This window comes from Clytia hemisphaerica, unplaced genomic scaffold, assembly GCF_902728285.1.
Source record: "Clytia hemisphaerica strain Z4C2 unplaced genomic scaffold, Clytia hemisphaerica genome assembly, whole genome shotgun sequence".
Classification (NCBI taxonomy): Eukaryota; Metazoa; Cnidaria; class Hydrozoa; order Leptothecata; family Clytiidae; genus Clytia; species Clytia hemisphaerica.
The window spans coordinates 649,891-675,649 of NW_027104594.1; the positions used below are offsets into that span (position 1 = coordinate 649,891).

General features: G+C 35.9%; 1 protein-coding gene across 2 annotated transcripts; it reads right to left on the reverse strand.

Moving 5' to 3' along the window:
• LOC136823991 (uncharacterized) lies at positions 1–25,390 on the reverse strand. Of its 2 annotated transcripts, XM_067080148.1 has the most exons (24): positions 25,272–25,390; positions 23,609–23,758; positions 22,257–22,354; positions 21,117–21,209; positions 20,464–20,592; positions 19,280–19,453; positions 18,848–18,970; positions 18,176–18,298; positions 17,778–17,900; positions 17,249–17,425; positions 15,269–15,394; positions 14,662–14,835; positions 13,867–14,055; positions 12,305–13,377; positions 10,857–11,873; positions 9,994–10,204; positions 9,429–9,806; positions 8,043–8,247; positions 6,694–6,832; positions 4,653–5,528; positions 2,656–3,985; positions 2,181–2,333; positions 1,560–1,856; positions 1–989 (listed from the first exon to the last, which is right to left on the reverse strand). In XM_067080148.1, the coding sequence occupies exons 1-24, from the start codon at positions 25,358–25,360 to the stop codon at positions 718–720; spliced, it is 7,719 nt and encodes a 2,572-aa protein (XP_066936249.1). In that variant the 5' UTR covers positions 25,361–25,390; the 3' UTR covers positions 1–717. The 2 variants fall into 2 exon arrangements, with proteins under 2 accessions (XP_066936249.1, XP_066936250.1); XM_067080149.1 differs by lacking the exon at positions 23,609–23,758 and having other exon boundaries at positions 22,257–22,455; positions 25,249–25,387.
• Between the last annotated feature and the right edge of the window lie 369 nt (positions 25,391–25,759).

A 25,759-nucleotide genomic window follows, 5' to 3' on the forward strand; every position in this document is an offset into this window, starting at 1 on the left:
GAAAATAGCGATCTCCTCTATTACTGGAAAGATATCAAATGGTGAAATAAAATGAGACATGGCCCATCAGGGTATGCTAAAATTGCTTACAAACATGTTTCAAGGAAAATTCATGGAAAGAAGTTTAATCTAAAAAATATTTACAATAATTTTTTTGATAAATTTTGAAAAATAAAATTTGTATATTTTTTATTCGTTTTAGAATTTTCGTTCGGAAAAATTACAAATATTGATAAAAAAATGTTTAAAAAATATGAACCAAACGTGACGATTTCTGAGTTTAAAGAGAAACTAAAATTAATATCGTCAGCAAGTATTGTGATATTCGTCATTTTTCTAAATATGCTCCAAAACGCGCAATTCGACAAAAAATGCAACATAAGAATTTAGGGTTTTCGTTGAAGTAATGGCTGGATGTATTATTAGCTTTAAGATAATCAAAATCCAAAACAAAATCAGTGAATATAAAACTGTTCACCGCCAGCAGATTCTGATACAGTGCATTGATAGTTAAGCTAAAAAAGTGCTCCGTTGTTTGTCATGATAATTTTAGGTTTTGAACATATATCTCAAATAATTTTGTACTGGGAATTTCCAGAAGTAAGGCACTGTGAATTTGTGCTTTGTTATTGTGTTCGTGGATAGTTTTTAGGTGATAATTTAAAGCAGGATTTGCAACATTTTGTACAGACCTCAATAACAAAAATATGGGGAAATTCAATTATTGTTTCCTTCCGTTCCCTTCCCCTCTTCTTCAAGTGAATCGTACAACGGATTGTCGAAACTGTATCGACTTGGAATGTCCGTAGCTAAAGGTAGTTCCGTTGGAAATTCATCTTTGCCAATCACCGTGTCACCCTCCAAGGGCGTGTAATCAAATGTAACGCCCTTATCATTATCGGGTGAATAATGGGCGGTGAATTCGACTTGACTTTCTTGTGACTTTAATTTGTGCATGTTTCGACGGCCTCGATGACGATGAACGGCAACTATGGATAAAAAGTAAAAGTTTGATTTGTCTTCGTGTGTGCAAAAGTTGACAAAAGAGATTATATTAAAAGTTATACACTTTTTTGACCGTAGCCGCCAATTGCCGCGCGGGCATTCTTTTGTCCGTTTTACCACCCTAAAACCACCCCAGTATTTTTTTCGCACCTTAAGACAATAGAAAAAAGTGTAAAAAAAGGATTAGATCGAGTTTAGGGTGGTAAATTAAATAATAAAGTGGCACGCGTCTGATTGCGTGAATACGGTCGAAAAGGTGTATTTTATTCAATTAACGTGTTCACTGTAGCTGGAACAACTGGTTGCCACGGGTTAGTTGATTTGTTGATATTTGACAAGGCCGTAAGGAAAAGTTAGTGGAATGAGCTCATCAGAATATGGAACATCATTAAGCCCTGGGAAATTTGATACCAATCCTCTCATCTCCAAAAAAAAGATAGTGAGACGCTTGAATTAATAGCACTTTCTACCACTATATTTTGATACGTTAAAAAAAACTTCGAAAACTGTTATGATAAATAGTTAAGAACAGGCTGAATGCTGATTGGACTTACTTGATATGATGGCGATAATAAGGATGATCACTATTACGGGGATAATAATTGCGATAGCGAAAACGGAGGAGTTCTTTTCTTCTTTCTTTTTGTTCCCTTCTACGTGTTGACTTTTATCTCCTTTATCATCAGCCTTGGTTGCACTCATAGTTGTATTCGGAGCTATTGGTGGTAGTTTGGTTATGGGTGGTAGTTTTGTGTTCACAGATTCTGTGGATTTTGTTTTTGGAGAAGGCGCTGGTGGACTTGTGGCGACCGTGGTGGTAGTGGAGGTAGTCGTTGTTGTAGTTTGAGCATCTTTAAGGTTTAACAAAAAAATAGTGTTTTTAAAACTAATTCTTTATCGTTTAGATTTTAAATTGTAACAAATTAAAGCCCGTTACCTTCTTGAGGAACAATAAGCATTCAACCTGAGAGGCATTGGGTCTGTAAGATTGAAAGCGCATGCGCGACACAAAATGCGCTTCTAGAATCGCACCCATGCAATGCATTTTGCAAAAATTTTAAATACGCTTTTGGAGTAAGGGTCAGTCTTTGTTATCAGAACCATTCGACTTTCTAATAATGTTTATGAAGCATCGAATTAGCGAAAATGATAACAAAAAGAAGAAAAAAGCTTACTGCATTGTGATAACGCGAATCTTCCTTTTGAATTTGTAGTTTGGTCATCAGGACAATTCACACAGCTCGTGCTACCATCTTTGTTTTGATATGTGTTGAGAGGGCAAATTTCACATTGGTTCTTTGTTTCAAAGCTTCCTGGAGAACACGATGCTGGAAAGAAAATATGGAGAAATTGAGACCTAGTGAAATAAATCAAGAAACTTAAATAAATCTTCAATGGTTTTTTTGGCTTAGATGACAATGATTAGTTTGATCAAAACTGGACAGTCCGAAGGTAGGTTCGTAAAAAAAAAGTTTTGAAAAATCAGACTAGCGTTAGGTGTCTTTTGTGGTTGTGGAGGTGATGGGTCAGTATTATTACGGGAAAGATGAATCTTTTGTAAGGTTTCATTTTAGAGTTAAATTTTGAAAAACACTATTCGGAAGAGTTTTAGTTTCTGTACTTTATTATTAGACATTATGGGCGACTTACCACAAATGAATCCGTTCTCCATCAACGATTGACCATCACCACATTGGCTGTCGATCGGTACTGTTTGCAATGTCTCTGTCACAACCAACAAATCATTACCATCTTTATTGGTAAGTTTGATCTTTTGGTCTTTAGCTTTATCATGCAGAGATTGAGCTATGTCTAGCAATGAATCACGTTGGCTGATGAAATTTTTGATATCCTCGTTCCAGTCTGGTGTGCTCGTATCCATCAATGGCGGTTGTCCTTTGAGTAGAATCTTAGCCATTTTCTGGTCATGACTAATAATGACGTATTCAATTTGGTCTTCATTGGCAGAGAGTGCTAACGCTAAGCGTACTTTGTTATCCGTAGATAAGGGTTCAGCGCGAAGTCCTCTTTGTGGGTTAGCTGGTGTCAGATTCATGGTTAACGACATTCTTGGTGCAGCTAATGTAGTGTTGATGATGAAAATTTCAGCTTTGGTACTGGTTGTTGTTTGCAATTTTTGATTTCTTGCTTTACACCAGTAAAATCCAGAACCTGTTCCACCTTCCAAGACGTTGTATGAGGACCCGGTAGCTATTGCTTTAGAATCACCAGTAAAGGAGTCAAAGCTTTGGTAAAACCATTGAATCTGATTGACGTTGGATGCATTGCAAACTAGTAAAGCTGCAGTTGAAGCATCTGGTGATTTCAGATATATAGTTGAAGATTCTGGACCTTTGTTGATAACAGGTTTCTGGTACACATCAACCTCCAACGTTCCACAGCTTGTTTCACCGAATTTGTTGGCAATGCTACACGTATAGAATCCACTATCTGAAACAGTGAGGTTTTTCTTGGTGAATGTCCATCCAACTGCATTCCGGATGACTTTCTGATTGTAATACCAATGGATTGTTGTTGGATAATCAGATTGAAATGCAATGCTCAATGTGAGATCGTAACCAGGTAGCAACTTCTTTGATTCTCCATCGATGTTTGTGGTTATCTTCGGTGGTTTGCTGCAGTATGTGGAATAGATATCCGGATTCTTGGTGAAAGACAGAAGATCATCAATGATGGTTTTCGTTTGCTCCAGCATTGGTGAAGCATCAAATAACATGGCCAATTGAGATCTGGTAGATTTGAGTTGTGAGATCACATAAGTCGTTTTGGTAGTTTGAATTTCTGCTTGCAGCTGTGGTAACAAGTGGTCGATAAACATGATAAAACATTCTTTCATATTGAAACAACCAAAGAATGACACGTCAACGATATTCTCACGCCATAGAAGTTCCTGTAATGTTTCGTTCCACGATGGTATCGTTTCATATGTTAACTCTTGTTCCATACTGAGCTTCGTGTTCTGGGAAAATGATATTTTAATTAATTTTAAATTAAGCTTTTCTCAGCACTTTGCACTACTAGCAGAGTGTCCAGGGATAGCCAGGCAAAAGGGGTACATTGATGAATAAGAATACTTCTTAACGTTAATGAGCCATTGAATTGACGGGCTTACAGATAAAGAGGACGTTACAAAACCCTGCTAGTAAACTCAGACTTAGCTTAGTCCTTGTCATTGTTACAGACAACAGAAAATGGAAAGTTGTTTCAAATTGTTTATAGAAAAAAGATTTGAAAGATGTCCTTGCGTTAAAAAAAGATATCGCATTACCTTTTTAAGGATAGACCACTTTCTACCGACTTGAATACATAGCGCGTTTATGTACTTGCACTATTTGGAAAAACCTGCAGCTATGACTCGCAAAATCGAGGGACGATAAAAGCTACGGTTTAATGTCGTTTTCAGCCAATCAGGATCTAGACAAATTAGAAGCTAACCGTCTCAGCCGTAGAAAAAGACAGATACACAAACTCGTCAATATTGAGGGTAGGAGAGGAGAGTTAAGATAGAAAGCAACTTTTTTAGGCGTTAGGATGAATAGATAATATAAGTCAAATCATATCTCAAATATCTTCGAGGTCATTGCAGCGATGAGTATCTTGAATAGAATTCAAACATGAATACCTACCTTCATTTCTTGGTTATCCTGGTCAAAGTCAAATGTCGCCAAATCCTGAGTAATGGCTTTCATCAAAACCTGTCGTTCTTTTGAGCTCTCTTCATTATCAGCTACCATTTTCTGATATTTCTGAATCTCATTGTGGAAGGTTTCAGCGAACTCCAAGAGTAGTTTGACAACGATTTGCACCAAACCACAATCCGTTTGCAGATCACTTAACGATTCTTCTATAACCGTACTCGTCGAGCGACGCGATCTCGAGTGCTTCAACGCGATAAATGCTCTATTAAGTTCGAAAATGATTTTCTCAGCGAAATTACGGACACTGGATCTCGTCTCATCGAAATCAAATAGGATGGATCGTATCTGAATATTATTTGTTTTTGCCGGGTTCGTTACATTCTCGTTTATTTGTAAATCGACCAATACACGCCTTGGATATTGTCGTGCAGTCAAATGATCCAGTTTGAAAGTGAAGTCTGCAATCTCAAGAGGGTTTCGACCGGCGTTTTGGTAATTCTCAATAACCTTGACTTTATCACCATTCTGAAACTTTAGTGTTTTGAAAAACGATTCCTTATTAGCGAGCTTGGATTCTAATTTCATAATGGTAGCATTGAAGCCTTTGATGATTGTTTTGAGATTAGTAATAGTCATCTGTAATGCTCTCTTGCGGATGAACATTAAATCCAACATGACAGATTTCTGACGGATTATTTGTAACTTTGAATCAAGGAGTGTGGTATTTATTTTTTTATTGTTGTCTATTTGTTGTTTCAGCTCAGAGCATTGTGTTCGATTGACTCGACAATCTGTGTTGTTGTTGAAACGTAGTTGAGCACAGTCGATCGTTTTCTGACATTGCGTTGTACCAGCTTCTGAAATCTAGAATATTGTCAAAATATCAAATTTTTTTTTTCAAGAATTAAAACGTGTACTACAGACACTGCAATGTATCTGATTGATGATCAATCAAGTCAGATAATTCAGTGGGGATGGAAAAGATGGTACAATATGAGAGTACAGTGAGAATTTGTTCATTTAACTATTTTCAGCGGACAAAAATTGGAGTAATAATTTCATAGTGAGGATGGTAATTTATCCAGTTTTTCCAGTGGGAAGGGTTCCCACCGGGTCTGTGAGAGGAGGGTGTTTTATATTCAGTTTTCGAGAGTGTGTACTTTGTTAGGGTTAGGGGGAGTGGTGGTGCTGGGATTAAAAAAACACTGGATGGGAATACTTTAATCGTAGAAATTTTAGTGAGACTAATTTTAGCGTATATTAGCGGGTCAGAAAAATCTTATGTTTTTTGAATTTATTTTAGCGAATCACGATTTCAAAAAATTTTGCGTGGATAAATTTTAGCGAATACTCGTATTACATGATTGACTGAATTCGTCTTCTATCATTTCTTTGCATTGAAACCCTTCCTATTGATAAAAATATATCAAGGCAATATAACCAGAAACTTCGCGTGGATAAATTTTAGCGATCTGTCGATTCGGTGTGTTCTAGCGAGATTTATTTTAGCGAAAATAGGAAAAACTCGCTAAAACGCTAAAATTAGTCTCGCTAAAATTTCGACGATTAAAATAGATCGAAGCTTAGAATATTTAGTGGCAATGTCAATTATCAAATTGGAGACAAAAATATGCCATCTTTTAAATAATGCCGGGGTAATTTTGGCTGTTTTTTCAGCAAGGCTGTGATATAGGGGTGTAACAAAATTATTTTGTTTTAAATTTCCTTCCTATGTGTACCATCTTGAAGCAAAAGTTAAAGTAAATTTCATTAGGATGGACTTAAAAAAATATTGGTTTGCCGTCAGCCGACCTAAAAACTTTAATTACTATTTCAACGAGGAGAATTTCTTTTCTTCAAAAATTACAAAATGTAGACAAAAATTGCATGAATGACCGAAATAAACAAATTTTCCGACCGACCGACCCACCTCCAAAATCTATGGTCGGGCGACGGCAAACCAAGAATTTCTTAAGTTTAGCCATATGTTAGACCAATAAGAATTGTAAAAAAAGTCGTTATCACTGACCTCTATTTTCTTCTCATGGAGAGTACAAGTGAATTCTTTGGTCTTGACCTCCACCGACTTGCTGATCCATTTCCACACACGAACTTGTGTTCTAACCAACACAGACCTCCATCGACATCGCCAAAAATAATCATTGTATCTGAGAATAAAAAAGTTATCAACATATAAAACTGTTGACGCTCTAATCTAAATAAGTTTGCGTTTATCGACCCAGTGATATTCATATTGGAAGTTTATCGTGTGTTAATGTCGCTAGGCGGAAACTCTATGGTATGGGGAAACCAAAGTAAAAGATCAATTATGTTTACACAAGATTTTTCTTCCTTTTATTTTGAAAAGTATATAAAAGCCTCGATTGATCACGAAATATAAAGGCCTATCTACACGTATATTTATTCTCCTTTTTCGATGTAACACATTAACCAAGGTAAAATTTATTGATATCAGAAAAATGAAATCTATTTTGTGTCGTGTTTGTACACTATTCTGTAATGCGGAAACCCTCATTCTAAGTGCTTGTACGCTATTTTGTAATGCGGAAACCCTCATTCCAAGTATTTGTACGCTATTCTGTAATGCGGAAACCTTCATTCTAAAGTGCTTGTACGCTATTTTGTAATCCGGAAACCCTCATTCCAAGTATTTGTACGCTATTCTGTAATGCGGAAACCTTCATTCTAAGTGCTTGTACGCTATTTTGTAATGCGGAAACCCTCATTCCAAGTATTTGTACGCTATTCTGTAATGTGGAAACCTTCATTCTAAGTATTTGTATGCTATTTTGTAATGCGGAAACCCTCATTTTAAGTGTTGGTATACTATTTTGTAATGCGGAAACTTTCATTCGAATTAGAGAGAGTATAGATACTAAGAATCATTCGGACTCGAATTAGAAAGATAAAGTACACGTTTTTTTATAAAAACATCCAAAACTTTTGAAGCAAATAAAAGAAGAAAAGTTCATGTAACAAAAGTGGCAAGTGTGAAAAGAGCTCAAACCATACGCGTTTAAAAAGACAGAGAGAAAAAGAAAGAAAAGGTATCAGACGATCATGTTTATTTAACGCATCAATAGCTCTATTTATTTAATTTGATCACACCATGAATATTTTAGTGGTTTCCACATTCCATAGAGTTTCCGCATAGCGATATTAACAGACCCTCTCCTCAAAATAAATATATCAGACCACTACCATAAAAGGGCTTTCTCAGTGTAGCTCCAATCGCTACCTGGTGACGTCATAATTCTTTGAAAAAACTGAAAATAGAACCCCCTATAACCAGACCACTACCACCATAAAAATGGCTTTCTCGGTTTAGCTATAATGTTCATAATGACTGAGCCTTACCTTGCATAGGGACTGAATAATCCCTCATAACCAAACAATCGTGGACAATGAACGTTGCAGAAACGACGTCTCCGATAAACCGTCCTCGTTTCATTGGTCGCTACACGGAAGAGCCTTTTGACTTGTTTGGTAACCGGACCGTGACTACATGTCGTCTCGTTGATCACCATAGTGGCATTGCCCTGACAGAACTCCGTCACCACACCTGGTACATGTAAATAGGAGTTATTGAAAACCTTAAAACCTACATGGCCTAAAAGATTTAAGTTTGTTATACCTTAAGACCTTAAGTTTGGATTATTTTGGATGGAAAGTAAATTTGGCGAAAATTTTTCCAAAATTTCAATAAATGACCACGAGCGAAAAATCTTAAATCCCGCTAAATTTAACAAAAGGATAATTCAATGAAATTTGTTTCTTGATAAATTTCATACTTTAAGGGCAGAAACTTTCGCGGGCAGAAACTTTCGCGTTTTTCGCGTTTTTCGCGTTTTTCGCATTTTTTCGCGAAAGTTTCTGCCAGGTAAGAAATTAAACAAGAAATTCGCGAAAGTTAATTTCGCGAAAAATGAAATCTTGAAAAGTTCGCGAACGTTTTTTCCAAGTTTTAAAAGCCGAGGTGAGTCAATATTATCGATATTATCGCAGTGACTAGGATTTTTGAAAATTCACAAAAAACCGCGAAAGTTTCTTCCGTAAATTTTCTTCAAAAAGTAAAAATCGCGAAACTTAAATCCGCGAAATTTTGCAACTTTTTGGTCTCGCGAAACTTTCTGCCCGCGAAAGTTTAAAGTAGTAATAAGCGTTTCCTTTCGCTAAAATCGTATTATAGCCGCTAAATCAAATCCTCTAAAAAATTATTCCACCTAACATTTCGTATCGCAGCCTCCATAAAAAAACCAAGAGAAAAATGTTTTCAGACTATCATACAACCCTCAGATCTAAAACTACAATTAAGGTCATAATATTTGACACAAAAGGAATTCCCCAGCAAAATTTAAAAAGCCGCAATTAGTTCTTAAGTGCATTAACTTAGGGTTGGAAGGGTAGAGTTTTAAGTCTGAGTTTTACGCGACCTAGGATCTGAGGATCCAAAAGATTGTGAATGGTCTGATTAGGCTGAGAATACAGCCTGGAAATACCTCTCCAAAATCGAAATACCCGATTAGATAAAAAGTAGAAAGCCTGAAAAAGTCATTCTCGTCCAAACTTTAAGTTCTGCAAAACGCTAAAATACCAAGAAATGCTAAAATATTCTTATCATGGTTGTACATTGTAGAGATTCGGGTTTTCAATGACGTCACAACACCGACGTTGATATTCCATCCCAAAAAATTGGGACCTCATGAAGTTAGGATTAAAGAGATATTACCAATGAATACAGACCTGGTACACATGTGTATAATTCACATGTTTTTGGCTGACATTTCTCATTAAACTCTGACTTCAACTGTTGAGAACCTTTCAGAAGGTCGTTCACTTCATTTCGTGTTTGATTGACAACGTTGTGATACTTGGTAATATTTTGCAGAACGTTCAATAATGATGCTTCTGGACCTTCCACCTCGTTCTGTTTTTTACTCATAGCATTTTTTAAAGTAATAATCATATTGACAGCTTTTGATAAATCCTCCTCTAAATGTTGCCGACGTAGCTGATATGTTGTGTTTTCATCACGAAGTTGTTTTTCTACTTCTTGTATTATAGACATTTCAAGTGATGTATTTGTAGATCGCCCGTTTATGTTCATGGCAGTGTCATCACCTATTGAGTTGAAGAAAAATTGCTTAATCTTTTGTTGTTCAAGAATGGAAAGAGACAGACTAATAAGGTCGACTTTAGGCCAAAAATTCATATTTGTCTATTATGAAAGCGTCTACCATATAATGGGGCCAACGAGAAGTTATGTCGACAGTGTTCTTGAAAGTACTTGGAAGGGTTGAGTGCTCACCTTTGATCAAAGATGTGAATGAAGACTGGCCTGATAAACTTTTGATTGTTCCCAGTGGTTCCATATCAAATGCTTTGTTCACGTTCAAAAAGAGTTCACCTCCTCTGATTTGAAATTTGGTGTGTTCAACTTTTGTATCATAAAATTCCCATACAGCTCGTTGCGATTGCATTTGATATGTATTTTTCAAGATGTCAGGTTTGAAGCAGATCTGAGGTAGGATAGTGAATTATGTTTTTAAAAGTTACATAGTGAAAGGTTATAACTTAGAGAGGATTAATTTCCTTATAAGGAAATAGGGCATGAATTACAATCTCCTAGATCTGCCACTGGTAGAAAAATAAGGATAGTAAGCAGTTTGTTAGATCATGTATGTCCACACGTTACGATTCCGTTTCGCTTCGAAACGAAATGAAGCCATTCTATTGGTTACATTCAAATTCTACGTCACTTCTAACCAATAGAATGGCTCCATTTCGTTTCGGAGCGAAACAGAACCGTCACGTGTGAACATGGTCTCAAAGGAAGCAAGGAACAAGTGACGCCAAATTTATGAGCATTTGACCACTCGTAAACTTGATCCATTCTTCCATGGCTATGTATGTTATGAAAGATGGACTCTGAGCCAGAAGTCATACAGCCAATTCTAAGTTATCGAAAGGTTTTGAAATTCTCAAACTTTAAATGATAGCTCTTTAAGCTTGAATAAGCTTATCAAAATATCCCCGTAATTCAAATCTTCATCTAATATAAAATTCGATCGTTATTATTGGTTCCCTTCGAAGATCAAATAAGAGACCAAGAGGAAGTCCACTGTAATCTTTGTTTTTTTTTACAAGCGTCACCGACAGATCAAAATATACCTCGAGTTCACTACCAGTTGGCAAATCGATAATCGATTCAATCGTTTCTGTTGTCTTCATTGTTGCCACAACTTTTGTGAAAGTGGTCAAGTTTTGTCCATTGAAGTCAACACATTTCACGCCATCTTTATTGAATGTAATCAACAGATTATGAGAGTTGAAACAATAAGAATCACTTATGCAAATTTTGCCGGTACCGAGTATCTCATACTCATTGATAGTAGCTTGTCGTTGATCAAAACTGACCACTTTATGTGTTATTTGAGATTCTGCGTTGGCAGCGATTTCAATGAAATCGTTCAATGGTTTGTAAAGTGCATCTGAGAAGTTAAGTTCCGACAAAATCACTTGCATTTCACGGCGCATATTAAGGTATCTAAGGAATTGCTTAGATCTTGTCTCTAGTGATCCACTATTAAGTGATAAAATCTCTGAAAGGCTTTTAGAAATTCGGATGAATGTGTCTAGCGATTCTGTTGCGATTGCTGTAGAAGCTGTTTGTAATTCTTTTACCAGACCTCCCATATCAAGCAAAGGTGGGAAGTCAATCTTGTATTTGGTATCTTCGCGTTTATAGTCGATGTTAAGAGAAACGGGTTCATCTTCATCGAAGAATAGAAGTTTGTCTGGTTGGATTAGCTTGGATTTATCGTTGGTGAATTTGACGTTGAAAGTGTTGTTAGTGAATGTAGCCTCGGATAACTGTCCGGTGAAAACAGCTTCCAAAGGCGGCGTTGATGAACTCGTGAAAGATCTGACTGTAGCTTTGACTTGACCTCCTGATTTCATTCTAAATGTACCAACATCCGGAAATTGGAAAGTATCCCAAAGTTGAATACCGGTCACTGTAACATCTGCTTTGCTTATGTTTTTTTGGAAAGCGTTAAAAGATTGTGTTCCGCTGGTAAAAAAATGCCGGATATTCTCTTTTCCGTTTATGAATCCAATTTGATCGACCATTATGTTGTCTTGTTGACGAAGCAAGAATTTCAATAAGCCATCGAACGCTTTTGTTTCCTGTAAAATGAAAACAAAATATTGAGACCGTTGAGACTGGAAAACAAAGGTAGAAGCGAAGAAGAATTTGCCTCGTTCTCAGAATAATGTTATGAAAATCCATTCCAAACGATCATTATTAGTTAAAGATATTCTTTTTTGTGATATAGCAAATGTCCTTAACTTGTTTTAACATTTTGGCTACCCAAGTCCTTATGTTCTTAAATAGTTTGCTCTTTCATTGAATATTTCGATTTGGGAGGGGTTTAATGGCTTCCAGGCTATGTTCTCAGCCATATTGGATTATTTTTGAGCTTCTAGATCCTAAGATCCTAACTGTACTTTAAAGCACTTAATAATCACTTGCGGTTTTAAAGTTTTAAGGGAATTCCCCTTTTGTGCCAAATATTTCTGCGCCGATTGTAGATACTGGACACCGATTCTGATTTTACCTGGTCATCTTCCTGGGCCACCGAGAAAGCCATTAGTTGATCATCACTTGTGCTTTGCAAGAAACATTTCTTGACTGTTTCATTCAATCTTGTTATACCGCTTGGTACGACGATCTCCAAAGGTTGATATGTGATATACTGATAATACAAGGCATTCTCCTCCAGTTCTAGCTTCTTCATACAGTCTTTATCAACTTGGGCACCCACAACCAGTCGAGCGTGTAAGTCATCATGTATGTTTTGATCATCCGATGTTGGTGCATTAACAAATATCCAGTACGGTGATTGCTTGTTGAAGACATTGAAAACAGAGTAAGTGAATGCGTTTGTAAGAATGATTTGTGACGTCACATTGAGTTGACGTCCACCAGACACACAAGTACCACTATCGATGATATTGTTATTTTCTTCATGCATCAGTTGTGAGAGACTCAGCAACGGGTAACTTATGAATCTGCCAGTTTTGTCAATCTTTCCACCGGTGGCCGATAGTGGTAATAGGGTACCGTCTTCGAGACGTCTTTGGATAACGCCACGCGTAGCTTGATCAACAAACGGTTTATTGGAGACGTATCTGTATCCGTAAACTTCTATCGAGTAGCAACCAGGTTTAATGAGACCTTGATCGTTGACAATGTTTCCAGCCGATTTGTTTTTATAACCTCCAGAGATGACAGCTATTGGACTGGGTAGACTAAATTTTTGTGAATCATTCCCGTTTGTGAACTCGAAAGTTAGATTGTAAAAACCAGGTTTTGACGCTTTTACCGTTAAAACAAATTCAGTGTTTTTTCCGAGGAATTTAATTTCAGTTGGGTCAACTTTCAGATTGGAACTACTTGCAATTGCCTTGATGTGGAGTTCGCGGCCATTTGTGGCGGTAGTAAGTTTTAAAGTTTGGTCATCAGCGACACTTGTCAGTAATAACATTGATTCATCGGTTTCAATCTTCCTGATTTGACAATTTTTCCCAGTGTAGACAGAGCCTTCACAATCACATTTGTATGTCGTGTTTGTGGGAGCTGAACATTTGGTCTGGTGTAGACAGGGACTTGGATTACATGGACCACGAGCTGAAAATGATTTAAATCAAATATCATTGCATTGTGAGGGCAAAGTAAAATTATGATAATAAAAAAGGCCGGACAAAATGTTTTTATCTTCTGGAAGAGTTTCTGAAAGATTTAATTTGTATTCTACTATTTTCAGCGATATGACTCGATTTGGCAAAAGATTCACACAAAAACGCGAAATAATATCGGGAAGATAAATCCACCAATACACCTTTTTCCGGTTAGCCGTTTCGTATAAAAAGTCACCAAAATTTCGAGTAAACAAACCATCTCATTGGCTAAAAGCAAAAACATAAACAAAAAAATGTGCAGAGTATGAGAAGAATGTGCTTTCTGTGCTCTTCCTCTGGACATTTTTTTGTTTATGTTTTTGCTTTTAGCCAATGAGATGGTTTGTTTACTCGAAATTTTGGTGACTTTTTATACGAAACGGCTAACCGGAAAAAGGTGTATTAAAGTAAATACGACATTAATAATAAGCACACTAACCGGTGCAGTTGGGCGTGGGATTGGTCCATTCCATTCGTCCATCATTACCCACAATGCATTTGGTCATTTTATTTCCGTTAAGCACCAGACCCTCGTCACACGTTATTTTACATGACGAATTGAATAATTGAGAACATGGCAATGTGATGTGTCCGAAAGAAGGTGGAACTAATTCCGGACAGTCTCTTCCTAAAAAATAAAGAATAATTTTGAACAACTGCACTGAAGTTTTCATATCAGTCAAGAATAGAGACAAATCTGACTGAAGACTGCCTGAAACGGCACGAAACTCCGAGTATCGGAAAATAAATTTGTATCTATTTTTGTCTGATAAATCGCTCTACCGATGGTATAGAGCACTTTCTTGAATCGCAAGTCAGATTAGCAAAGAAGTTTTCATATCCATATAAGAAACACTGTAATTATCAGCACTCATTCTGCTCTGGATTTTGACCTTAAACTTAAGTCGTGTAAACCTATATTTGAAATATAATTTGGCTTTGGTTATGCCTTCATTCTTTAAGGAGCGATGGCCAAGTGGTCAAAGGCGTCAGCGTCATAAACTAGGGGTTCGCGGTTCGAATCCCCGCTTCTTCCAATGTTCTGTTCAGTTCATAGAAAGTCGAGCCGGCTGGACGTGGACCCCGTGAAAACAATCGAAAGACTGCCTAAAAGTCCCAGATTACTGGGCTATCCACGTAAAATATCGATTCTATTCATTTCATCCGAGCCGGCACTACTAAACTTAATCCGTTGCATTTCCTAAAACAGTATGAATGAAGAGATAAATCTTACTTTTACAAGTGGTTTGGACACCACTCCATGTACCATCGAATTGACAAGTCCTTATTTGTGATCCTTGTAAAGTAAAGCCCTCGTTACACGTCACCGTACATTTATCATCAGTTCCACCAGATAAACAAGTTGAATTACCATTCTGCAGAGCGTTCAGTGGGTTACATTGCTTTGCTATAATAAAAAACTTTGTCAATTAGAAGGGTTACTGAGTATCTGACCTTTAATGTTGACATGCATGTTTTACTTCCTCGAAAAAAATATGGTGATATTGCATGACAAGAAACATATGGACTGAAGAATCTATCCCTGTAGAGGGCACTTGATGTGAAACGGATCTTATGTGCAACCAAAGTTCTTTCAAATCGGACCTTTATAGTATAGGACGAAGTTGGCCGAAAATAGATCCTTAAGGAGCCCTTTCTCTTTACATACAGGGTCGAATCTTTTGAAGTTTCCTCCAAACTTTCTTATTTACTCAAATTTTAAACATTTAATAGAGAGTAACTTCAGAAGCGTCAGAAACCTAAATATGTATCTCTTGGCTTAGCCAACCCACTAGCATCACACGAATTAACTTAAGGTAAGTGGAATAAAATTTCTATACCAATGCACAAGTTTGGGGATAATTTATTGACTTCGTAACCCAATCTACATTCACATTCAAACGATCCAGGGATATCGAGGCAAAGTTGTTGACAGTTGTGAGTGCCAAGATCACATTCATCCAAGTCTAAACAAAAGAAAATGATAAAGAAATCCACAGAAACATCATCTGATTGGTTGAAGTAGCCCTAACTTGAATGTGTATTCGACAAAATATGGTGCCACGACTTTAGGGTACCTTAATTCAACCTAAGAAAGATCAAGGATCCCAAAACCACCGTCTCAAATACTTCAACGAACTTTTCTTCATTTTGTTTATTTTCAACCTTAAACATTATACCCTACACATTTTTTTCTATAATCAACCAGGTTGCTAAGGCTCGAGCCCTGAAATTGACCAATTTTTTTTCACTATCTCGTAAAGTAAAAGCTTTTTAGATAATCTAAGCACGATAAACGATAGCCCTTGAAATAATAAGCATAAATATGGTACCGGGTGCACCACAAAAAAGTTTCTCTCTTTAAAACTAATTTTCTCGAAATCTAAAAGTTTTAAAAGAACCATTCCTATTTCATTGGAAAGAAGAAAGATAAACTTAAATTTTGGTGGGTCATTTATTGAATTCGATTCATTAGATCAAAAGTTATACTCAATTGAATAAAAAAGTTACTTTCAGAAAATGCTCAAAAACGTTAAAAATCGACCTATCAAATTAAACAGAAGCATAGTTATATGATATATCAGTATTTTCGTTTCAGTCATTAAAAATGATAATTAGCTGTCTAAATGACCTTTTGTTATTTAAAGGAGGTTGAAGTTATTTAAAATAAGGTTGAATTTCAATGAAAGGAAGAAAATTCGTCAAAAAAGGCCAAATAATCATGTAAAATTCATAAAAATACATCAAATATGGGTTTCGAGGTAGATCCAGCCTTACATAGACTTTATCCAGTCTAGAACCAAAAATCTAAGAAAAATTCCAGTAAAACCAAATTAAATTAATGTTGATGAGGATTTTAAACTTTTTCGACCCTTTCGTTTCAAAATTTATGTGTTTTGTTACGGAAAAATGCTCTTAATTATGTAAAGGCTATTGCAATTGCCAAATTTAAAGTAAAAAATTTGATAGGTCGATTTTTGACGTTTTCGAGCACTTTCTGAAAGTAACTTTTTTATTCAATTGAGCATAACTTTTGATCTAATGGATCGAATTAAATAAATGACCCAACAAAATCTAAATTTATCTTTCTTCTTTCCAATGAAATAGGAGTGGTTCTTTTAAAAATTTTAGATTTTGAGAAAATTAGTTTCAAAGAGAGAAACTTTTTTGTGGCGCACCCGGTATAATATCAGGGGTGGTCTAAGCAAATTTTTCAGGAAATGAGCTAGAATACTAAGCAACCCCAGCCCTGACCCAAAAAATGAAGTTGCTTCTTATAAAAAAATATATATAGTCAAGACCCGTGCCCGAAATACTATAAAGCGGTTAGGGGTAATATAACGTAATCAGCGCTTTAAATATTTTTGAAGTTTGCTTTTTTAAATTTCTTTGATATTCATCTAACCATCAGATTAATCTTGGTGATAAATCAAACAAACTTAGATCTCTAAGCTAAACACCTGTCTCAGTGATTGAATGAAGTTTTTAAATCCACTGGTGTGGCTATGAAAAAAGTATAATTTCACCAGGTCTGAAAATGAGATCTCAAAAACTCACAAAGTGGGAACTTTCAACTTTCACGATTAATGTTAACCGGACATGAACGGGGTAAGACCATCAATTTTCCAGTTTTGATCGGGGTAAAAAATTCAAAGTAATTTTGGCCAGGTTTACTCATTATACCACTGTTGCTTTTAAAGGTATAGGTCATTCTATGCAATTTCTGTTCACCGTTTTTTTATCGGGGTGGATTTGACCAGGTCACTGATATAGGGGTGTAGCTAAGGATCAGTAGAAATATATACGAAATAATTTCATACTATCACACGATATGCCATCTTCGTTCAGTTTATATCCCGAATCACAAGAGCAGTTGAATGAACCATTGAGATTGTTGCACTTTTGTTCACATCCTGCCAAACTGATTTCTTTGGTGATGGTTTGGTTGGTGATCGGTGAGATGGTGGTAACGTTCCTTACTTCACATTCATTGGTGTCTAATGATGTGCAAACAAATATTGTTGAAAACATATAACACTTTGAAAATGTAGAAGCATCAATAGATTAGGCTTCTTCATATTTTCCTTCGTTTCGAGTGTAAAACTCCTAAGGCCTTAGACTATAATAGATAAAACAAATATAAACAAGCTACATGCTGAATGGACCTACCTGAAGGCTAATGTAATAAGAAAATAGAAGAAAATGGCAATTTCAGAACATTCGAATCACACCTGTTGACGGCCAGGATCGAAAACAAGATGGCGGACTAGTCAGGTCTAAGACTAGTCAACTCTCCTTTTGTATGGAAAGCCTGATCTAGTCAAATAGTTAGATATTAGTGGTACCAACCTGAGCATGTTTTATTATCAGCATTCAGTTGAAATCCTTTTGCGCATGCACATTGATAAGAGCCATGGAAATTCTCACAATGATGTTGACAGCCGTGCGATGATGTGCCACATTCGTCGTGATCTGGTGTGGAAAAAGCAAGATTTCTTTTTGTGTGATTTGAAATAAATATCCCTCAAACCCTCTTAAAATCAATAAAAGACTTGTAAAGATCGAATAATGGAAGAGACATCTTAAGAAGTGAACACTTTATCCGATAAAGATTGTTTTCGCCGACAATACTAAAAAAAAGAATTTCGGCACTAAGATTACTTTCATGGTCCTAACCTTACAATTTTACACGCTTATTGTTTTTTGTTGAAAGTAGGATGGTTTCCGTAAGAAAGCCGGTAGATTACCTGAGCACGTGTGATTGTTACCATCAAGGATGAAACCTTTCTTGCATAAACATTGGTAAGATCCATCTGTGTTTTTGCATTCATGTTCACAGCCTCCATTCTGTACAAGACATTCATTTTTGTCTAAGAGAGAAGAATAGATTAGCCTGGAGTCGTTTATAATGTGTGTAATACTGTAATATATTCGAACCGACACAGGAAACACAAATTCATTCGAGTTAAAGAGTTCTCGAGTTATGGTGTCTGGTCTATAAGGTGCAAACTTCTTCGAATTAAGGAGGCATTTGAGTAATGAGAGGTTCGAGTTCTGGAGACTCAACTGAATAACAATGCATTATAGGGTAGTATAAGATTATATAAACAATAACCATTTTTGAAATAATGCTCTAGACACGTGAATTGCAAAACAATTCTTCCCTAAAAAGGAAAACCCAAAACTCTTCCTTTGACGACTTAAAATCCTCGAGTTTTGTTGAAATTGACAGGTTTAAATTTCTGCATCGCTTCTTCTCTACTCTGACTGATCTTTGTTTCTTGATGATTCTAATAACACCCAGTGAATTGGACTCGAGGATTTCCGCTTTCTTGGAATTTTAAACTTTTCTTTTCAAAATTTATATACTTATTAAAAAGTCATTACCTGCAATATACAGAACAGAATATAAAACTTACCGATACATGTTTTCTTATCAGTATCCAATTGATAACCAGGAGGACATGCACAATAAAATGAGCCCGGTGTGTTGTGGCAAAAATTTGAACATCCTCCTTTATTTCGACTGCATTCGTTAAAATCTAGGGGAAGAAATATGGATTGATCATATCTATTTATTTAGAGACTCTAGGCTTGGCAACTGGATTTAGGGCGAGAAATAATAGCTCGATTGGTTAATTCAGGGCTTACATTACATTTTCTCTGGGTGACTCTTTTCTTACAAAAGAATAGCTGAAAAATCTCGATGAAAAACTGACAAATTCATTAAAAAACTGGCAACCGGATTAGGGAAAAGATGGAGCGGTTGATTAATTCATAACTGAAATCACTATAATCTCAATGCAGCTTAAACAAGTTCATAATAAATTAAATGCTAAATATGTTTTCACCTTGGCAGGTGCGATCGTGAGATTTCTTTTTGTAGTAGCCTTTAGAACATACGCAATTGTAACCATTATTCTTGTTTTGACACGTGACTGAGCACGGAACAGCGACCGGGGTTCTACTTCTGCTGTAATCGGGACATTTGCATGCATTTTTGTTCTCTGCGCACACGTCTATTCCTACGGTTATAGAGCAATATTGAGAAAATGATCAGATTTCCAGAACCAAGTACAGTACAACTATAAAGCAAAGTCTTAGTGTGACTATTTAACATGAAAAGGCGTCAGGGTCATGCAACACAATATCGGTGAGTATTCCACGTAAAATATCGATTCTCTCTGTCTATGAATTAAAGCTTTGTGTGGTCACCGTGGTGTGTCTATATCATAGAATTTTCTCACCGTGGAAACTACTATTTGACGATGTATCAAAAATAGACCTTCTTCGAGATATCGGAGGACTTGTATGAACATCGTCCCTGTGTATCTCAGGGTTTATCTATGTTACTGATAGACGCCATAGAATATTATCTGGCTCTAAGTAGGCATCAGACAGCCAATATTACGCAGGGAATGAGACTTGACTCGCATAGCTATCCAAATTGCGCTTGGACAGGATTTTCTTTGAATGACACGTGCTTTCATTGTCAGATGGAACGGCCTTCCTTGTAGTAGAGGTTGTTGAATGTTTAAACAATTTAGTCATATTATGGCATTTTCTTTCCACCTAAATTCATGATATTTATTATGCAATGTTTTCTATAGTGGCAAATTTGATACTACTGGCAAAAAGCAGGGTGTTTCCATAGAAAACATTAGCTCATGAATTTCATGAATTAGATCTTGAATAATAGACAATCTGTACTGATTGGGCTATTCCAGAAATAGTCTGTACCCCATATGTTGAGGAAGTGTGACGTGGTCTGGAAGATAAAAAATCCAGGGTGGTCTGGTTTTTTGAATGATAAAATCCAGGGTGGTTAGTAAATTCGATTTGAAAATCCAGAGTGGTCAATATAACGAGGTCAAAAATCCAGGGTGGTTCAAATAAAAAATAAAAAATCCAAGGGGGCCCTGAAGAATTGTAAAAAAATCCGGGGGGGGGGGCACCTTTTAAAAAAAAGATCTCCTCAACATAAGGGGTACAATCTGTTTCTGTGCAATCTACTAATCTAAGTACTGAATCTTACTTTCACAAACTAGACGATTGTTTCTTGACCTTCGATGATTTTGGTAACACTGACAATAATGATATCCCCTTCGGTTGCGACAGTATGCGTTTACACAGCCTCCCTTGTTGATGTTGCACTCATTTATATCTAGAATGAAAAATCAATGTTCAAGTAACTTTTTGCTGCTCACATACCGTCGTTTTGCATAAGATTCCCATTTCCGCACTAAGATTCTCAGCACTTTTCCAGAATTTTTCAGCTATTTTTCCCGGGATAGATTGGAAAGGGTTTTTTCTAAAGGTACGTGTTTACTTACGAAATTGCCTAACTTTCCGAAGCTCATTTCTCAACTACTCAGAGTGGCAGAGGAATCTTAGTGCGGAAAAGGGAATCTTATGCGAAACGACGGTAGAAATGCCAAAATTAATTTCTCAAGATTTTTTTTACTTATGTACAACTTTTTAGGACTGAGGCGAACTACATCATTTTTGTCCTATACAAACAAACGGTATTTTTGTAACACAAACACATTATTACATCATATAACTATTAAACTATCTTAGTTTGTTTTAGTTTGTTTAAAAAATCAGAAAAATTGAATGAGTCAGTCCAGTAGTAAATCTGACCCAAAGGTTATTTAAAGTGATATCCAAGTAGGTCCAAAAACTTACCAGATTTGCAGACAGGTCCTGTCCATCCACTAGGACATGTACACGTATTAGGAGCTGTGCAACTTCCGCGGATACATCTACGAGCACATATTGCTAAGATGATAAAATACAGTCAAGTAAGATCTGATAGCGACATGAAATCTTTTGCATAAAAGATATATTATAACATAAAATTTCTTTAAAAAATACTCAACCTGTCTGGAGAACTAGGTTAGGCTATCACTGGTATAAACATAAATTCCAGCTCACTATTTACATCGCAAATTTATTCGCCGAAAATCACGATCTCTCAACCAAAATTACAGTAAAACCTCTAATTAACGGACACTCTAAAAAGCGGACATTGCTGATTAGCGGACAATTCTATTTCCTAGTCAAATCCCCATAAGAAAGTTTCCAAAAGGGGGACACTCAATTAGTGGACCCTCTAATAACCGGAGAAAGTTTTTGCACGAAATAGCCAAAACCCTACTTTTTCCTCTCTAATAAGCGGACAAAAATTAGACAGGATTGATTTTTCCAAACTATTTATTTCTTAAAAACTTCAAAGTTTCATTGAACAAATTGCTTATAGACGTTTGGAGCGCTCCCTTTATTCAGTCAGTGAATTTGATTACCTCATAAAATGATAAATTACAGGGACCTGAAGACTACTAATAAGCGGGGAATTTGGAATAAGCGGGATGGGTTGACAAAATGTCCTGGGTGGAAGATTTTTAACAATCCATTAGTTATGATTCATAAAAAATAAATTGTTGCATTTGAAGAATTATTTTCTTGTGTCTCTAGAAAAGTACTTCAGACCAGAATTTTACATACTTTACCCATTAATAGTATGTTTTACCAAAATTAGAGCAAAGAATTAAATAGTTTTAAAAATGCGGACACTTCTAATCAGCAGAAACTAACCCTATTTCCCGATGGTGTCCGCTAATTGGAGGTTCCACTGTACTTTCAAATAAAGTAGAAAGCAAGAAGAAGTCTGAAATAAAATGTTGTTGTTTTCTGGCTTGGAGTACTATAAAAGAGAAAATAAAATATAGGATTTCTTAATTTCTAAGCACCCTTCAGTGGATTTAGCCTACGCGTTAGAAAATGACGAGCCTCTGTCTGTTATCAGGTTATATAATCATACTGTACCTCTTGTACATTCGTCACCGACTTGTGCCCAGCCTTCACAGCATTCAGGAATTTTTGTAACATGTTCCTCAGTTACATATCTTATTCTATACAATCCTCTGAAAACCAGAAAAGGAAAAAAAATAGTGTAATGATCTGCAAAATAAAGGTGATCCCATAAAAAAGGGTTACATTTAAGAGGGAATTGCTCTATAAACGGCTAGAACAAGGAACACTCACTGTCCAAGTTATAAAGCCGTGGTCATCTGGACCAGATATTAAAGTGACAATGACATCATTTGAGGTTTGAGGTCAGGAAAGTGGTCGAAATATATTTAAAGTTTGAGTGTATGTTAACGTTTTTCAGAATTTAGAGTTCGGCCGAGAATTGTTATCTTAAAGTCTGTCTCAATTTTGCAGCGCGGAGACAAAAAAGCCTATACCTTTTGATAAAATTTGAACTAGATAGCGGTCTTGTGCTTGTTGGTGTAATATTATCATCAATAAAAAAATAAAAAAGACCGGAAAATCAAGATTTAAAATGAAAAGAAGAAAATCAACTTCTTCAATAATTGTGCTTTATTTTCACACGAGTGATTTTTATATCTTTCGTCATTTTATTTTTTCATTTTTATTCTTTTTTGATAATATTCCATATTAATATATCTTTTTAACGGGCACAAAAGTTCTATCTAATTCAAATTCTATCAAAAGTTACAGTCTTTTTTTTTGCTGCAAATTATATTGAGATAATCTTTAATACTTCCGCCACATTGATCATTTCAATTTTGAAGGGGTTTGGTTGGCTTCTGGGCTATATTCCAAGCCTAATTGGTACAATTTTGAGCATTCAAATCCTGAGATCCTAAGGTCCAGTTAAGTCTCATGTTAAAACTCAAAGTTAAAGGCTTTGTTTTTAAATAAGAGTGATATCGTTTGCTTACTCGTCAATTTTAATTCGCAAGCTTTTTCACATTGGATTGACCCGGATGTGGAGCAAGATTGGTCGGAAAAAGGAAAAGAAAAACGTTTTTTTGCTTATATCAGCATATATATAGCCTGATATGAAATATGTGTCTGATATGAAACAGGAACACTTAAATGTAAGAATAAAACCTTTAAAACTCAACTTTCCAACTGCATTTAACGCGCTTAGAAATCATTTGTTGTGTTTAAAATTTCGCAGGGAAATCCCGTTTGTCTCAAATATTTTTGTCCGAGAGTGTAGGAGCGCCACGAAAGGGTAGTTCTCAAACAAAATAAAGCAAGAATGAAAATTTCTTTCTTAGTTTCGGTACGTAGGTGCACACGGAATCGCAAAATATATATATGAAAATTAGAAGTTAAGGAAAGATATTATTTAAATGACATACCTTCTACTTTTTCTTGTTCTTGAACAAATAATATAACCAATTGACCAACGATATCTATACGCTTGATCGCCACAATAGTACACCCACCTAACAAAAACTCGTTGTGGAACTTGAACTTGGTCTATGTGATCGAATGGACATACGTTGCGTCTGAAAATGAATGAAAACAATGTAGTAACTGACGATGAGTGGATGCCTCGAGTTTGGTACATAGCAAACCTAGGATCGTTGTAATCTAGCAAAAAACACATGCCTATGTGCAGAGTAAACCTCTGCCTTTTTTGAATTTCAGTTTTTGAAAAGTTTTTGAAAAAATTTTCAAAGCAAATTTGGCATTTTGTCTGTGCTAAAAACCGTAGAACCAAAAAAATTAGCTTATTTATGACACAGCGATAAAATTTTCATTTGAAGGGCAACAACCCTCGGTATCCAGACTAAAAATTTTAGAAAAATCAAGTGACCTCACCAACACATTAGAAGTTTTTCGATTTTAGAGTCTAGAGTACCTACATGTTTTTTATAAGAATGTCCAAATCTTTCGAAACCTTCAGATGTAGTTACAATTTTCTTAGAAAATGTTTCAGCGACCGCAATAACTTAAGGGCTCTGACCATAGTGAATTTTTAATATTTGCCACTTACAAAATATAAGGTTCTACTTGATGCAGCCCACAAAACTGTGACATGTTATTTTTTCTGTTAGGCCAATTATCCGCGAGTCCGAAAATCTAAGAATCCCAATGAAATAATTGATAAAGAAGAAAATGAAGACTTTTGTTGAGTATTTCAACTTTGAAGAGCTTATTTTCGGCAAAGAAAAAAACATTTTGAACATTTTTTGCGGTAGATGGTGTATCTTTTACCGAACTAAAATTAACTTTTCGGAAAATTTTTCTAAAAGTTTATTTGCTTCAAAATCTTGAAAATAATGCTTTTTGATCAATTTTCCATCCCAATTTTCCATAGGCTTTGATGCATTAATTTGGAAAATTTTTCCGAAAAATTAAAAAAAGTTTTATGTTCAAATACTAAAATCAATTTTCAGACTATGGTCATAGCCCTTAAAATATCCTAAGCATGTTTTTAAATCACTATTGCCTCGAAGCGTCATGTATTTTATATATTTAGTGTTTTTATGAATAAAACGTGTTGTAAGAAAGAAGTAAGCACAAGTTTGGCTAATTCTTAGTTGCAAGCCATCATTGAGACAGAGAAGTGCACATGCGATGCACCATGAATTTTGGTGATCTGAACCAGAACAGGAACAGGTGTCACTGATCTTTATATATCCCTGGACCAAGCTATATCTGCCATCTTTGATTGGAGTTTTTTTGGAAGTTGGTACCCGCAAAGAAGCCATTGTAGTGTTTGAAACTTTGCTTAACTACAAACGGCGCTACAACATTAGTGTACAAGCGAAACTAGATATAGCGCTCTCTCCGCGGGTACCAATTTCAAAAAAACTCTGATCATAATATTTTGTTTGGCCGGCATTGAGTAACTTGGTCCAGGGATATATAAAGGTCAGTGCCAGGAGCATCAAAAAAATCTTTTTGCAGTTCAGACATGCAGGCTAAAGGGGATAACTGAATGCCATGGAATCGACGCACATATCATTTAAAAAAAAAAGTTCATAATCACATACAATCGATATATAAACCTACCCATCTAGTCTAAGCTCCGTTGCATTCGTCAAATAAAAACAAGTGAAAAAGGCGATAAGAAGCAAAACTATTTCTCTCGTTACACCCATCTTCTTCGCACTTAACCTTTCAACTGAGAATATTCCATCACAAACACGAGCTTCAATTTTTTCTAATTGCCTAAACATTTTAACGACTTTCTCTCATCATTATACTTGAAACGAACCAAACCAAAACTGATTCATTCATTTAGGCTTGGTATACATTGTCAGGAATTGCATTGGGCTGTTCCATATATGTCCCTACAGGGGGTGGACGAAGAATTTTCAAGCCAAAAATAATTCTTAGAGATAATTGGATACCCCCTGGGAATGGCAAAATTTGCAAAAAAACTACTTCATACCTTTAGTAAGGATAGACGAACCAAAATCAGTCTGTTATCCATTGGATGTTTTAGAATAGATTTCTACCCCTCCCCCTGGGAAAATTAAAAAAATTCCTTATACCAT